Raw genomic sequence first — 16,888 nt, forward strand, 5'->3', positions numbered from 1 at the left:
AACCTTTTATGTGATTCTATCAACGTTCCACTACAGAGCGTTGTTAAATACTGTTATTAATGAAGGTGAGAATAAATTATACAACAAATGTAAAATGAGCACCACAAAAAGACATTCTGACATATGCTGAGCTTTAAGGAACAACAAAAAACGTAAATAAATGCACGTAAATATTAATAAACAAAAATAATTTTACTTTATTAATACATATTAATAAAATACATCTATATGTAAAAGAAAGTGGTTAAAATGATACTTTTGTCCTTAAAATATTTCTATTTAAAAAACAAAAACCTCCCTAACAACAGCGATATTTCGATAAGGTTAATCTTCGTAGGTCTTGTTGTTCGCGCGAGATTTTACGAGAGGATAAGTTGAGGGAACATGGCGACGTCTAATTTGCTAAAGGTAGGATCCACTTCGATTCAATTATTTGTACTCAGCGTCCGTGGAATTGCTTGTCATGTGTGCAGTGTGCTGTGGGCGTTTAGCTCCGGTGTTAACGAACAGCACGCTGCACCCGTTTACGGCCGTCCCGTCGGTGTTTACTTCAGCGTGGAGCAGTTAAGTTGCATCTGGCTAACATTAGCCACTTATCAGTGATTTAGCTGGCTACACAGAAAAGCTACAACACTGCTAAATGTGAAGGGAAACGGCAGATACGGGGGAGCTGCAGAGTCACATGGATGTATTCTCTAATGAGCCTGCGTTAAAATACGATCATAGTCTGTGTGTGTGCGCGCGCTGGGTGCAGGTCTCATATCCTCTACCTGTCAGTGGCTCAGGAATCTGCAGCCAAGCTAAAGGCTGCCTGGAGCTGCTCTGTCTGCTCTGGTGGCTCCTGTAATCTTCAGCTGCTGTTTCGCTAACAAAGCTTCGCTTGTCAGACACCTATGGATGTGAGCAGCCACAGGCTAGAGCTGAAGGCTAGGTATAGTTAAGTGACAGAAAGCAGTCTATGCAACAACTGTCTATTCAGTAGGGAAATAACTCAGTGATTCTCAACAGTTACTGTCAGATGAACATTCTTTGACCAAAACAGAATCTGTGTGGATCTTTATTATGAAGGCCTTCACACGCAAGGCTAATGAAAGGTGTAAATAATTAAATCTGCTACATTTGACCACTCTGCAGTGAGCTGTTTATGATTATCTGGTCCTTTAGCTTTTTACTTCTTTACCATAGTGCCATGTTTTCTTGCATTTATGAAATGATCAAGTAAAAAGTAAGAAAATTAGTTGTTTTCTTCTTATTTTATTGCCAACAAAAGGTCATCAAAATACAAAATGTGAAAGGTAAAGGAGAAATGGAACACCAGAGGGTGAAAAAAGCTATGCAGACTATTTTGAGATCAACCTGTGTTTGCGCATATTAATCAAATTAAAAGCAAGAAATAGGCCACATACAGTTGTGTGATAAAGTATTTGTCAAACATGGTGGTGTTAGCCTGATGGTCTGGGGCTGCTTTGCTGCTTCAGGAAGTTGTACAGGTGGAACCATGAATTCTGCTCTCTACCAGAAAATCCTAAAAGAGAATGACGAAGCCATCAGTTTTTGCCCTAAAACTCGAGCTCACTTGGGTTATGCAGCAGGACAATGATCCAAAACATACCAGCAAGTCCACCTCTGAATGGCTCAAAAAAGAAATAAAATGAAGGTTTTGCAGTGGTCTAAGCAAAGTCCAGACCTAAATCAAATTGAGATGCTTTGAACTCACTTTAAAAAGGCCGTTCAAGCTCGAAAACCCCCCAATGCGGCCTAATTAAAACAATTCTGCAAAGAAGTGTGGGCAGAATTCCTCCACAGTAATGTGAAAGACTCACTGCCAGGTATCACAAATGCTTGATTACAGTTTTTGCTGCCAAGCATGGAACAACCAGTTATTAGCTTTAAGAGGCAGTTACTGTTTCATATAGGGCCAGGTAGGTTTTGATCTTATATCAAATATCTTTCTCTAATATTAAAATATATTTGATAATCTGAAACATTGAAGTGTGACAAATATGCAAAAAAGTACGAAACTGGAATAGCCTGTATGTACCTACGGTGGTTGGTCCAGCTGTAGGGAAGGCCAAAACTCTTTTGATGATTGCCAGAGAAACCGTGATATACTGGTGATTGATGTCTGCTAATAATGTCATTTGCTGATGTCAGAGGCAGATATTTATTTCTTGTCACATCAGTTATTTTTCTTGGTTTCCTTGGCACAAGAGGTTAAAACAAAAACAGTGAAACACTAGCATAGTTGATCAGCCGCACAAGGTAATCAACAAGTAATAAAATGTTATATAGCCACAAATTAAACTGTGCAACTAGATGGTAGATCACTTTGTTTTGGTAGTCTAACCTTAGTCTATCTCATCTGCACTATTATCAAGTCATTGTGCAATAATTACCACTCTAAAAACTCCTGGCATTTTTTAAGTATTTTTTTTTTAAATGATATATAACAAAAAAGAAACAAAAAAGCTAACACACTGCAGACTGAATCAATATCAGCACTGGCATTAATAATATCAGACATATCAAAAGTCCATCAGCACCGCAGCGCTTCTTGAATGAGTCACTATATGACCCATCAAAATGAAAAATAGCTGAGATTAAATTGAAATCCAAATGCTTTTATTTTGACTTTTTGTACAAATCTTAACCCTGTGACTTGAACAAGCATCCAGTCCTTTAAGCTTCCCGGGGTTTCCACTGCAAAACAAGTTCAACACATCTGAGATATCTTTTCCTTATCTGGCTTCACTTCACCTAACATCATCAATCAGGCTGAGTGGTCACACAAATCTGCTTCACAACTCGATAAGTCAATACAGAGTTTATCACTCTAGTTATGAGGTGAAGTTGGCAGCATCTGACCAATCAGAGAGGGGAAGAGCACTGCATGAAAGTCAGTAAAACTGAAAAGCAATATAAAAATAAAGCCGATTTAAGTCAGAGTGTGTAAGTTAACAGACTTCACAGTTTTGTTGTTAAGAAACAGATTTAGCCTACTTGCAGATTTTATATGTGGTACAGAAGTACAAGGTTCAGACTTCCTGTTTTTGGATCATCCATATTAAGGCTTTTTTTGCTCACCAGGGAAAGACAAAGACTCTGTCACTGAAAACTCTTATTGTCAGCACACTGAGGTCAGAGCAGTTTTCCAGGAATGGTGATGGTGTTTTCCAATTCCTAAATCAGGCTTCATGGTCGGCCCGTGAAGTCATGTTTTATTCTGTGGCTGAGGAGGGGCAGCTTTGTCCATTTTGATAAGTCATCACAAGTGATTGTTCTCTGTGGGGAAGATTCTGCATTTCTGCTTCTCCTCTCACTGCCTCCCATTCCCTTTCATCTGTATTGTCAAAAAGAAACATCCATCTCAAAATGTTGTCATTGTACAGAGAAAAACAGAAAGCTGAGAAAGTGAAACTTATATATACATATAAATAATCGTAAATTGCCAGGTGTTTGAAAGCAGATTAATGTTGAGTTGTAGCTCACCCTAAAGTTTTGTTTTAGTGATTTCATAATTTGACTCTTCTCCTCTCCTGCTTGTTTCCAGAACAAAGGCTCCCTTCAGTTTGAAGATAAATGGGACCTGATGCGCCCCATAGTACTGAAGCTCCTGCGGCAGGAGTCCGTCACAAAACAACAGTGGTTTGACCTGTTCTCGTAAGTTTTCGGTGACTCTACCTCTGCACTTTCACCTTAGGCTTTGGTTTTTAGATGTGACTCCTTTTTTTTTGCTTCGACAGAGACGTCCATGCTGTGTGCCTGTGGGACGACAAAGGTCCAGCTAAGATCCACCAGGCCCTCAAAGAGGACATCTTAGATTTCATCAAACAAGCACAAGCAGTAAGCTTTTTGTCTTCCAGTTCATTTAAGTTCAGTGTTTCCTACACATGCATGTTGCTTGGACAGCATATACAAGCATCTTACCCAACACTCAAGTATATTTTGTGACTTATTTTAGCGTTTTGTAAATGTTTTTGTATCTATCTGAGTAGATGAGAAAGCCTTCCTGTTTAACATCTTTGCATTTTTCTAATATTGTAGTTTTATCTTCCTTTACTGTGGCTATGCGACTTGGAAGAATCGGCAGTTTCCTAGTGATTACACTGAACCTTTCTAGACAGAGGTTGAACGAGCAAATATCCTTGATCCCAGGCAATCACTTTTGATCACAAGGTGATTGCACAGGTTGCCTAGGGGAGGCAACATGTCTTTAAACAGTCACAGTTTGACTTATATTGACTGCAGTCACTCTCACACAGATTGGGAAAGGTTTGGTGTCTAATTTGTAAATGCAGACAGATGCCTTCCCATTACCATCAATCTGAGTCTGCAACAGGTCTCTTTGCAGTAGTGGGCTCCACTCAGCTTCTTGTATTTTGGGTATATTCCTGTATAAAAGCAACATTGTCGTTTCACAATAAATTGCCGTATTGGAGAAACTGCTTCATTATTTGTGGAGCAATTTCTGATTCTTATCTACGGGGTTCTGGCTGGACACTGAATGTAAGTAGTTGACATGAATTTCTGTGGATGCAGACAGCAACAAATTTGCACTTTTTGTCAATTTATTACAGTTAATCACTTTATCTTCGTAGACCGATTGCATATAATTGCAAACGTAACCTCATTCAGTCACAGATGAGTAGCAGACCGACTGCATCTTATTGGTGTTTTAACTCCGTTGTGACACACCTAAGATGCTTTGAAGAAGACAACTGACAGCAAATGATCCTTTCTTCAAAGCAACCATTGCAAACCTCTCATCTCAGACCACTGTTTTGTGTGACTGTAGGGCCATAAAATATGGTTGTGACTGTTGATATGCTGCCACTGTTGCATCTTTCACGTCGTCTGCTTGTAGCTAGTCTGATTGCTGTTGTTGGAATAAATGAAGCTAGATATGGAAAAAATATCTTTTATAATTTAAGCTTTCTTTGTAGTACAGCCCCTGTTTCAATGAACAAAATAGATTCATGTCATGAGTTCCTCTTTTGATCATTTTTGCAGCACACATAGACTTTCAGTTGTTTGTGAAGTTGCTTCTACTTTACAGTAGCAGAAAAACCTGGCCCCACTGCCTTAGCTGACACTTTCACACAGTCCTCTGAAGATCAACTGCTCCTTTCTTCTCTCAGAAGGGACATTTGGGTTTTGAGAGTCCCCTTTATGCTTAATTGGCAGCAGCATCGCCCAACATTAGCCAACTTCCCCTGACAGATGACCCGGTCAGGCCGGACGGCATTCTGCTCTCTAGTACTCAGAGCTTTAAAGTCACGCTGAAATGAGTCCCTCCTTCCAGCGTTTAAAGAGTAGGTTTCCCTTTAACAGATTTTCTTTTCTCTAATATGGTGTGGCATTTGTAATAAAAATACTTAAAAGATATAAGTATTACAGAACTTTAGTAAAATCTAGCCTAGCCTCAATTTCAAACTGAGATTTATCAACTTCTTCCCCAAAGTTTTGTGTAAGTTCTCCTTTTTTTTACCTGTTAGCTGACCGTTTTGGGAACTGCTCCATTAATTGTTGGATGAATGTTATGACAGAGATTTAAAATTATCTGTGTCTGTTTGAATGATAGATACAGGCTATGTTTTTTCTCCAGACATTTAAAAAAATACTTTCTGTTCTGACATCAGTTTAAATTTCTCATCAGTGTTCGTGCTGATTCTTTAAGGTGTATCTTAACTTTAAATATTGGCTACCAATTTATTTCTGCAGGTGCAAACTGACCCTAACTTGTGTCTCTCTCCTTTTCTTAGCGGGTGCTGAGTCACCAAGATGACACGGCGTTGCTGAAGGCGTACATTGTGGAGTGGAGGAAGTTCTTCACACAGTGTGACATTCTGCCCAAACCTTTCTGCCAGCTGGAGATCACTTTGATGGGTAAGCAAGGAAGCAACAAGAAGTCCAACATGGAGGACAGCATCGTCCGCAAGGTGAGTGGGTTTGTTTGTTTCTGTCTTTTTACTGTGACCCAAAGAAACATTTGTCAGTGTGCATGTTTGTGTTTAACACTTTTTCTCTATGCTCACTGCAGCTCATGCTTGACACATGGAACGAGTCCATTTTCTCCAACATTAAAAACAGGCTACAAGACAGTGCCATGAAGCTCGTCCACGCCGAGAGGCTGGGGGAGGCCTTTGACTCACAGCTGGTCATCGGAGTGCGGGAGTCATACGGTGAGAAAAACTGAGACACACCTGTTTCAAGCTTTTGTTTGGATCCTGCAGGCGAAGTCTGAAGGTTCTGTTTGTCCAGTCGTAGATCAGAAAGGGTAGAAAATATGACTGCTTGTGAATGACAGCGTAGTAGCTTTTGGTTTCAGCAGCTTGGTATTGAGGCTGAGGCCTCCTGTTCTACATGGCAGACATTGTTTATGAATGCAAAACAACTGGAGATGGTCTGCTTCACACTTTTTGGACTACTGGAAATACTCTTTGTGTTATACATGCTAAAGCCTTGAGTCACCCCTCATTTCTTTGTATTTCTTCGCTTTTGCAATCAGAACAATGATCTGAATGCACCAAACATACTAACTCTTTAAGGCGATGTCCACACCTACTCGGGTATTTTTGAAAACGCAGTTTTTTCTATGCGTTTGGGCCTTTGGGCCTTTCGTCCACACGTAAACAATGTTTTTGCTCACTGAAAACAGATTTTTAAAAACTCCGTTTTCAGTTTCTTTCTTTCTTTATTGAATAAACTCCGGCCAAGACACCAAGTGAGACAAAATCCAAAATACTGTCTTTAGTTATTAACATTTGAAATGATGAAAACACTTGAAAAGTAACACAAAATTAGCTGCCTTTCCAGAAAAACACAAAAACCTTTCAGAAGTACTTATGGATTTCTGAGGGCACAAAACCCTGGGAAAACTGGGAAATATATTTAAAAATCAGGGCTCGCAAAATCGCTAGCCCTACGTCCCCTCAAGCTCAAAAAATCGTACTGTATCTCACTGTGTGATGATTTTTATTGTCCTGAGCAGTAAACCTGTGCTCCAACCCCGACGACAAGCTGCAGATCTACAGGGATAACTTTGAAAAAGCGTATATGGATTCTACTGAGAGGTTTTACAGAACACAAGCACCGGCCTACCTCCAGCAGAACGGCGTCCAAAACTACATGAAATATGTGAGTAACACTCCTGGACCAGAAAACAGATTTCCCAGTTTCTCTGTTTATTTTAATGGAACTGCTGCTCACTGTTTACTTGCTATTATGACTACCTTTATTTATCCCATATTTGTGAAATACCAACTATAAACATTTAAAACTTACCGGCTTTTCGTCTTTATATGTTTACTTTTAGCTTTTTCTAACATGCATAAATATTCCATATATATGTTTTATTTTCATCAGGCTGATTCGAAGCTGAGGGAAGAGGAGAAACGTGCCCTGCGTTACCTAGAGACGAGACGTGACTGCAACTCTGTACAAGCAGTTAGTATAAGCTCCGTTGTTTTAGTTTGAAATTTTGTAAACATGAACATCAATTTCTGTGGTCTCTAAATGTTTATATTCTATTTAATTTTTAAGCTTTTTCTTCTTTTTCAAGTTACAGTAAAAATCATTGTGCCAGTTTCTGCCATATTTCACGATTTTCACCCAGAAATCAAAGACAAAAAGCAACTTTTTAAAATATCCTTGTTTACTTTGTGTGATTAAAAGATTGCAAATAAATATTTAGAGTATGTAAATTTCCCTTGAACTGCAGTTTTTACAAACTGCTGTTTGTAGTATAGTGAGTAGTATACAGATGTGGCCAGGTGTTCCTTTCACATATTTCCTTTTCCTTTAATCCTTGGGTTATTTCATGCAAAGCCTATTTCACGTTTCCTCTTATTATTATTCCTTGATGGGCTTATTCCAAGTTTGGTCTTCTCCTCTTACTCTTGGAAAGAAAATGCTGAAGGATCGTCCCAAAAATGCTGATTTCTGATATCTGCACGTGCGTTGTCTCTGAGTGTTTTTGCCTCTGCTTATCTTTGCAGTTAATGGAGTGTTGCGTCAATGCGCTAGTAACATCGTTCAAGGAGACCATCTTAGCCGAATGTCCGGGCATGATCAAACGAAATGAGACAGAGAGTGAGTACGGCAGGACTGTTCCCACCAAAGGCTCAGCCAGCTCAGGTTTGCACTAGAAAATAGCCTGAACAAATCTCTCTGCATCTGTACAACATCCCTGTGTGATAGTATGACCAGCCTCGTTAATCTAAAACCAAGTCGGAGGTTTACACAGAAGGCGACGTGTGAGGTGGAAGGTCGTCACGATAGATCCGTCTGTCACAGCACTCGATGTTCTAACTGAGTGTCCTGTGGGATCCAAAGCTTTTACTTGGGGGGGGGGGGGGGGACTGGTTAAATAGTATACACCAAATTTCATAACGTTAATAACAAGAGGTATTCAGTGGATCAAAACTGATTCTCGCGCTGGTTTGAAAACACACAGACTGAGTGCAGGAAGTGCAGAAGTTGTTCAGGTTAAAGTAAAACCAAAAATAAGGATTTGAAACTCGTTACTCAGACATGAATTTGTTGTTTGTTTATTTTTTAATAATAAGAGGCTTTCAAGTCTTGTATCTGTGCCCAAGCTTTGAGACTTATTCATGAGTTTTTATATCACAATAATAATTTTATACATTAAAGGTAGTCTGTGCTCATTGCAACAGATGCATTTAGTTTTGAATTTGATATTTTAGCTGCTGGTATCACATCTTGTTCTTTTGTTTTGCTCACATTGCTGTTCACTGTAGATGAACACATCCTGGTGCATTAAACATACCCAGAGATTATGTAGCATTTTTCTTCCAGACATTTTTCACGATTTCAATGTAAATGACCAATATGGAAAATCTTAGGAATACATAAAAGTTTGTATTGGAGAATTGTTTTGTGATTAAGACCTCTGTCAAGTTTCTGGGCTGCATTAACCACCCATCCATATTATTAATGCATCTGTGTGTGTGGTTTAATTCATAAAATTGACAAAGGCCTTCCACAATAATGGATTTTAAAGTAGCTCATCTTCTGCTCGTGTTATAATGTAGCTACAAAATGAACATTAGAGACATGTCACTAGTGCAGAAATGCGCATTTAGGGATTTAGTTCAGTCTTAATTTTTTAAGATGTATTGATTCTGGTAAAGACTGGGGCATCACAGAGTTATTTCTTGCAGTATATCATCTGTTTTAGGGTCTCTCTGCAGCAATAACACTGCCCACCTCCTTGCTGTTGACTGCTCCATAACTCTGAGTCATAATCTTTCTAAAAAGCAGGGATGATGCCTTTGCTTTCACCACAGAGTTGCACCTGATGTTTTCTCTCATGGACAAAGTGCCCAACGGCATCGAGCCCATGCTGAAGGACCTGGAGGAGCACATCATGAGTGCTGGGCTGGCCGATATGGTAGCGTCGGCGGAGACGATCACCTCTGTGAGTGTCGCACAGACAAACACGCCAAACTGGTGATGGTGGGAGGTTAGCAAGAATAGACTGCAGGTTATTACAGTTTGTATTAACATCGAGATGCGTTTCAATGACAGCAGTAAATGCTGAGATGCCATCATTCTTATTTATCAAAACGCCAGCATGATAATGATCCAGAGAGAGATCGTTGGGGTTGGGAAAGGAAATGGGTGTGCAGCAGATGATGAGTTAATCTTATGCATGAAGACTAAACAGCCATCCATCCATCAATTCTCTTCTGCTTATCCTTGTCAGGGTTGCTGGGGGGGCAGCCTATCCCAGCTACCATAGGGCGAGAGGCAGGGTACACCCTGGTCAGGTTGCCAGTCTGTCGCAGGGCTAACAGAGAACATGTTAGATTTTTATTTTTTGGGGTTTTTTTTATTATTGCAAAACATTTTCCTCACTTTACACCTCCACACTTCTGTTTAAGCTGAAAAATTCTTATCTCACACTCAGTCCTTTTTATGCTAATAAATTAATTTAGAAATTTAGATGTGGTACAGCAAATCTACACAAATCCTTGGACTCCTTAGATACCCCATCGGGGGGTATCGCTGTCACCCTGCCAGGAGCCCAAGTGGGCACCATGGACATCAAAGTTTGTGAATGCGATAACTCGAGACTGAAGCGATGTAGGAATTTAAAACTGATACCATAGGTGTATCTACTAAAAACTTCAGACGAGTTTGAACTTGACCTCAAGTCCAGAGGTAAAGTTTCTAAAAATCTTGTGGATGCAATATTCACCTGGAATTTTGAAAGAAAAAAAAGGCTGAGGGGTGCCACTGGCCTCAAAGTGTATGTCCTTTCTCTTTTAAGAAACACTATAAGGCTGTTGTCAGGGAGTAAGTTTATTGCTTTCTACATAATTCGTGCAGTGTGAAAATGAACCAGATGGGGGGGCTTTTATAAATGTTTTTAATTTTAAGAATAGTGCATTTGTACGTGTTTGTAACTGGTATTACAGATTGTCCTTATGGCCCTTTTTTTAATTGTTTAGATTTTTAATGCTTAAATTATAAAATTTAAGGCCTGTAGATAAAATTTCAACGTACTGTAAGTTTGTGGACCTTGAGCTTAGTTAATGTAAATCTGAACTTTTATCCTGATCTCAGTGAGTGGTTGCACCATCGGGTCTTTGTTGCAGGACTCAGAGAAATACGTGGAGCAGCTGCTCACCCTGTTCAACCGCTTCAGTCGACTGGTGAAAGAGGCTTTTCAGGATGATCCACGCTTCCTGACTGCTAGAGACAAAGTGAGTCACACTTCTAAGTTCCATTGTAACTGTAGGATGCCTGTCTCAGAATATCCTCAGAACTTTTTTTCAATCCTCTTTGCAGGCCTATAAAGCGGTTGTGAATGATGCCACGATATTTAAATTAGAGCTTCCCATGAAACAGAAAGGGTAAGAGAGCTGCCTGCATGAACTTCAGCTCCGAATGATAAAAGCAGCCTGACAGCTTGATTGCACTCGTCTCTCCTCACCTGCGTTTACAGGGTAGGGTTGAAAACTCAGCCTGAGTCCAAGTGTCCAGAGCTGCTAGCCAACTACTGTGACATGCTCCTGAGGAAGACTCCACTCAGCAAGAAGCTCACCTCTGAAGAGATCGAGGCCAAGCTCAAGGAAGTGGTAAGTTTAGTGTTCTTGTTAGTTTATTAAACTGGCGTTACTGCATCTGACATTGATCTACTGTTAGTTATTGCTCTGGAAGTCTTGAGAGAACATGCAGGAAGAACATGAAACAGGCAAACTCTGACTTTATTGGAACGTTAAGAAGTAAAGAGCAATAACCTCAACAAATTTGTGCCAACTCAGAAAAATATTCCTACGTGTTTGAATTCTCAAGAAACTGCAACAAACACCAAAAGTCGCTGCTGAGTCCTTTCCAACCGGTGTTTATTTAAATGTATTTATCGGTTTTCCTGCAGCTTTTAGTCCTGAAGTATGTCCAGAACAAAGATGTTTTCATGCGCTACCACAAAGCCCACCTGACCCGTCGGCTCATCCTGGACATCTCAGCCGACAGCGAGATAGAGGAGAACATGGTGGAGTGGCTCAGGGTAGGAGCTAATGGGGAACATTTACTTTCTACTTTTCCTTCTATGAAGCTCACCTTACTCTGTTTACTAAATATTTTCATCAGTGAGACATCTGGGGCTGTCTCCTTTTCATTTATCATCACAAATATCACCGACAGAACATCATAATGAGAAACTGCTCGCAAATTAACACAGACACAATTAGTAACACGATAAATTGATTATTCTTTACTGTGATGTCATTTGTCCAAACAGGAAGTAGGAATGCCAGCCGACTATGTCAACAAGCTAGCGAGGATGTTCCAAGACATCAAGGTGTCGGAGGACCTCAACCAGTCCTTCAAAGAAATGCATAAACATAACAAGCTTGCTTTACCAGGTAAAGTCAGAAAATGTTTTATTTAATAAAATGATGACAGTTTGATAGTTTGGGGAAGCAAGTACATTTACTTTCTTGCTTTTCTCCACTGAGATGAGCAGATTGATGTCACTCATGTATAATCTAAACACAAAGACTAATGAGCAGTAGATTAGCTTAGCATAGAGGCTGGAAATGGGGGAAACGGCTAACCCCTACGACTTTATCTTCTGGGTAGAATAAAAAAGTAACATAACATGTAAATTACCTGGGAGGAGACACAACCTCAAAGGGGATTTCCCTTACAGTTCAATACACTGCAATCTACATCCTCCACAAGAACAGTGAGTACAGTGTTCAAAATAGACAGACATCAAATTAGGGCTGTGCGATATGACCAAAATCTCATATCCCGATATAAGAATTAATCATCCGATAACAATATAAATCACAAAAATGTAACATTTTCTGTAAATTCTGTGAATCTCGGGCAGCTCGTCTTGTGGCAAGTGTTTCCAGCTGCGCGTCATGTAGCTGGAGTCGAGTGTTTTAACCGATGCATGAAACTATACATTTTTAGACATAAGTTGTAAAGGCCACCGTTTTATTACACGGCGTGCTGCGGGGAAAAGCCTGTTCTAACGTTTGAGTCTAAGGTTTATTTATTAGCACCTGGCGGCTCTTTTTTACTTCTCATCCGTAAATAATCTGCTCTTTCACGTGATTCAGTTTATTTTGAAAAGTCTCAACAGGATCTTGAGCTTTATTGTGAAGGGTTTATGTGGACACGCGATGGTGTTACCGTCGTTGTTGCTAACCACAACGCATAAAAACAGGCGCTTGTCAGTCTGTAGTGTGGTTATATAAAATATAAGAGAAAGAGAGAACTTTAAGAAATTAATATAGCCACTACAGTGACAATCAAAACGATGAAAAAATATTGCCGTAAACAGTTTATTTTGCGACACCGCGAAACAAACGATAGCGTAAAATGAAACGATAGACGTTTTTATATCGTCATCTGATATATATCGTTATATCGAACAGACCTACATCAAATACTGTTTTAACATTAGATAACACAAAAGCCTAAAGACTTTCTTTATGCTAAGCTAACTAGTAACTGGTTTTAGCCAGCAAGGTGCAGTAATGTGTACTTTTGACTGGGATGTGCTATAACTGTAAACTTTCTCATGTTGGTGCGCTCCCTTGCAGCTGACTCGGTCAACATAAAGATCCTGAATGCTGGAGCGTGGTCGAGGAGCAGCGAGAAGGTTTTTGTGTCTCTCCCTACGGAGCTGGAGGATTTGATACCTGAGGTAGAAGACTTCTATAAGAAGAACCACAGTGGCAGGAAGCTTCACTGGCATCACCTCATGTCCAACGGCATCGTGAGTCTAACGTGACTGCACAGGAACTCACAAAAGCAGCTTAACTGTGAAATTGCACCATTCCAGTTACTGTAATGGCCAAAGCAGTTTACTGGAAAACTTTCACTAGTGCAGCTTTGCGTATTTCACAGATTACAATAATCCTTTTTTATCTAATACTGAGCTCAGCAACTTCTCCACTGTCTGAAATAAGCTAGTCAGCTCCTGTCCCTTCAAACCAGCATCCTTCTGATTATTTGCCCAAGGTTAGAAAAGCATGTGTGTGTCTGAGGTGACCACATTAGCATATTAATTCTGTATTGAACATTTTCCAGGCAACTCCTTCAAACGTTTTACAAAGGAGAGTTTCGACCGTGCACATGTACTCCTCCTGCGATCTATTATTTATTTATTGTTTGAACTTAGTAATCAAACTAAATAAAATGTACTTCACTTCTCCAGATAACGTTTAAGAACGAGGTGGGCCAGTATGACCTGGAGGTGACCACATTCCAGCTGGCGGTGTTGTTTGCCTGGAACCAGCGACCGAGGGAGCGGATCAGCTTCGAAAACCTCAAATTAGCCACTGAGCTGCCTGATGCAGAGCTGCGACGCACTCTCTGGGTAAACAACGAGGACAAAAGTGCCTGTGAACTGTAGATGACTGTCTCTATCACGTCTTAGACAAACAAGTTTGTTCTTTTGTTTGATTAATACAAAATTTTCTGTTTCCCTCCTTAAACCTCTCTGTTCGCCCAGTCTCTGGTAGCGTTTCCCAAACTCAAGAGGCAGGTGTTGCTCTATGACCCGGCAGTGTCTTCGCCAAAAGACTTTGCAGAAGGAACGTTATTCTATGTCAACCAGGAATTTTCTCTCATGTAAGTGATCACGTTCACCCTGTTCCTCTCTTCATCTTCTTCTTATTCTTATTCAACACTTTGCCTCTTTAGTGCTTTCTGTGAAGTTTTAATGCACAGTCTGGTCTTAGTGAGGAAGAAACATAATTTTGCACACTCTGTTGTTTCCAAATTACTCCTAAAATCCATTACATAACTTTTGAGTGTTTGGAAGTTTAGCTCTGTGCATGTGTTTCAGCTTTTACCACATTTATAGCATCAGATGTACTTGAGGGACACGAGAGATGCTGAGAGGTTATTGAATGAAATTATCATATTCCAAAAATAGGAACATTTCAGATTCAAAATCACTTCATTCTCTTTTTAATTTGAAAAAACTTTTGTTTTTAAGAACAGGATCTTAGATGTGCTTTAAATGTGCAGCCCTATGCAAAAAATCTTGAGGCTCCCTTAATTTTTATGAAGTTTTTCTACGAACGCAAGAAATTGTTGCAGTGATAAATGAGAATGCATTATATAAACGAGAAAAAAGAGGTTTTGTATTTACTCATGTTATCTTTGTCTAATAACATTTTTGTGATTTGAAACTAGTAATAATAAGAAATACAAAAATATATGCAAATGTAATACAAATAATATTATTATAAATAAAAACCTATTAAATAAATAATAACTTAGGTAAGCAGGGTTAGACAACATGGCGGTGTGCAGAGGTGAAGCAGCTTCTTCCGGGCCTCTCTGCGTCACTGCTGTTAGTGCGAACAGACCAGTGATGATGGTGTTAATAGTTGGTGATTAAATGGTCACACTGCAGACCAGATATCTTAGTAGAGACCACAGGTCCATACGCTGACCCAGGGCATTTATTTTTCAAATTCAACTTTACAGAAAAAATTCCAAGGTTCAGAAAAGGGGGAAGATCAACCTGATCGGTCGGCTGCAGCTCACCACGGAGCGAATGAGAGAGGAGGAGAACGAGGGCATCGTCCAGCTCAGGATACTAAGAACACAGGTACAGAAATGAGCTCACAGCATGCAGGTGGAGAGGCTGGTGCATCTTCATTTGTTTTGAACTCCACCTACTGTGAATAAAGAGCCTCACAGTGCAGTTTCTTGACCTGCTTTTGTTATTTTTCCACCCTCTTCTTTTCCATTTCTCACGCCCAGGAGGCCATCATCCAAATAATGAAGATGAGGAAGCGCATCAACAACGCTCAGCTGCAGACGGAGCTGGTGGAAATCCTAAAGAACATGTTTTTACCACAGAAGAAGATGATCAAGGAGCAGATTGAGTGGCTGATAGACCATAAGTACATAAAGCGGGATGAGACGGATATAAACACCTTCATCTACATGGCATAGCAGAGCACATTAGGACGACTTGTTCTGACTTTGGTTTCAGTGGATCAGGCCTGATGGACACTAGAATACTTCCAGGCTCCCCGTCCTTTATTTAAAAAAACAAAAAATCCTGTGCAGGGAGGCATGAATTTTAAGACTGAGTCCTATTTAAAAAAAATTCAACTTCCTGCCTTAAAGTTGTACAGACATAAAAAAAAAAACAAAAACAAAGACCAGTTGCAGTGGGAGTCTGCACCAAGTGATCATAAGTATTTTTAGTTACGGCGGGGTTCCTCTGCCGTCCAGATGAGGCTGTTAATCTTTAATGGTCTGCTTGTGATGCAGTGGAGCATCATCGGGGCAGCCACTATAACACTCCTGCTCAGTGCTTGCACACTTCTGAAGGCATGCTGACAGGAAACGGCCGAGGAACTCAAAATACCTGCAGTCCACTTTTAATCCATGCCAAATCCACATCATCTGAACGTTGAATAAAGTGCCGCCCGCGTCCCTCAAAGGCTGCTATAACCTGTTTATGGTGGCGGCTCTCTGCAGTTAAAGTGATCAAACACTTAATCTGGACTTTGTGTGAATAAATAAACAAAACAAGATAAGCACTTCACAGTTTGCAGGACTGAACCAGACAACAATCTAAAGCCAGCTCCAGACTCCCTCAAGCCTCTGGCCCTGGGTAAAAAGTTAGAATCTGAGTCCCTGCGACCAAATGTACCCAGGAACAGAGGTGGGGGTGCCGGAGTGACGCCAGGAAGCCTGGGAGAGGAGGCTGAGGTCAGTATTACACATGGTTAAAAACTACAATTCAAAGCTATAAGAAAGTGTACTGTGAGATGTGAATAATGAAATGATGAAATAAACAGCACCTTATTATAAAACAACATGTAGGCTTGTCTTTCATCACATGAACAGTTTAGGTGATTTCTTGTTTTTAAAAGGAAGCCCTAACAATCCTCTTAATTGCCCTCAATTGATGTATATTTGGAGTCATTTACAAGCCGGTTTCCAGGCAGAGCCAAGAGCGGCGTACGCTTCCTTCACTCAAATATGTTGTTCATAGAAGCTTTAAAGAGGTTGAAGCTCCAGCAACTCTAAACTAGGATAAAAAACAGCTTTATTACTTGATCAGCACCGCAGGCCAAAACGCGTTAGTCAAGTAATAAAGTTGCTGTTTATACTGCAAGTGTTGCTAGAGCCTCGACCTCTTCAGACCCTTGGTTCTTCTAGACGAACCTTGGAAGTAGATGAAGTTATGCTAGAAACCTCCATTCTGTGCCAAGAGGCTATCAATCATTTTTCCCAAAGCTACACCTTGTAACCAAGCAGGAAGAGACTGTGGAGAATGCAGTATAGGTTTATAATAGACTGCCAGTTGTTTTGTTTTCACACAAAGTGTCTCTTATAATTTGGCACTACAGCAAGTTTACTTTAG

At 40.1% G+C, this 16,888-nt stretch overlaps 1 protein-coding gene across 2 annotated transcripts; it reads left to right on the plus strand.

The window, feature by feature from the left end:
* The first annotated feature begins 351 nt into the window (after nucleotides 1–351).
* On the plus strand, nucleotides 352–16,337 carry LOC102780182 (cullin-5). 2 transcript variants are annotated; one of them, XM_087847478.1, is made up of 19 exons: nucleotides 352–408; nucleotides 3,551–3,660; nucleotides 3,744–3,843; nucleotides 5,763–5,939; nucleotides 6,041–6,182; nucleotides 6,992–7,137; nucleotides 7,366–7,446; nucleotides 7,998–8,136; nucleotides 9,309–9,439; nucleotides 10,623–10,730; nucleotides 10,816–10,880; nucleotides 10,973–11,105; nucleotides 11,405–11,536; nucleotides 11,771–11,894; nucleotides 13,089–13,264; nucleotides 13,706–13,867; nucleotides 14,003–14,121; nucleotides 14,989–15,112; nucleotides 15,268–16,337. In XM_087847478.1, exons 1-19 carry the CDS (start codon nucleotides 385–387, stop codon nucleotides 15,460–15,462), a joined length of 2,388 nt encoding a protein of 795 aa, XP_087703604.1. In that variant the 5' UTR covers nucleotides 352–384; the 3' UTR covers nucleotides 15,463–16,337. The 2 variants fall into 2 exon arrangements, with proteins under 2 accessions (XP_087703604.1, XP_087703605.1); XM_087847479.1 differs by having other exon boundaries at nucleotides 7,998–8,091.
* The last annotated feature ends 551 nt before the right edge of the window (nucleotides 16,338–16,888 follow it).

Source organism: Neolamprologus brichardi, chromosome 10, assembly GCF_056152115.1.
Source record: "Neolamprologus brichardi isolate AB-2024 chromosome 10, ASM5615211v1, whole genome shotgun sequence".
Taxonomy (NCBI): Eukaryota; Metazoa; Chordata; class Actinopteri; order Cichliformes; family Cichlidae; genus Neolamprologus; species Neolamprologus brichardi.

What these genes read in the sequence shown, in the direction of transcription:
- LOC102780182 (XM_087847478.1), top strand. Translation starts at nt 385, where the DNA reads ATGGCGACGTCTAATTTGCTAAAG. An exon ending in CGGCGGAGACGATCACCTCT is followed by an intron (nt 9,440 to 10,622) that starts GTGAGTGTCGCA and finishes TCTTTGTTGCAG; the next exon opens with GACTCAGAGAAATACGTGGA. An exon ending in ACCTCATGTCCAACGGCATC is followed by an intron (nt 13,265 to 13,705) that starts GTGAGTCTAACG and finishes TCACTTCTCCAG; the next exon opens with ATAACGTTTAAGAACGAGGT.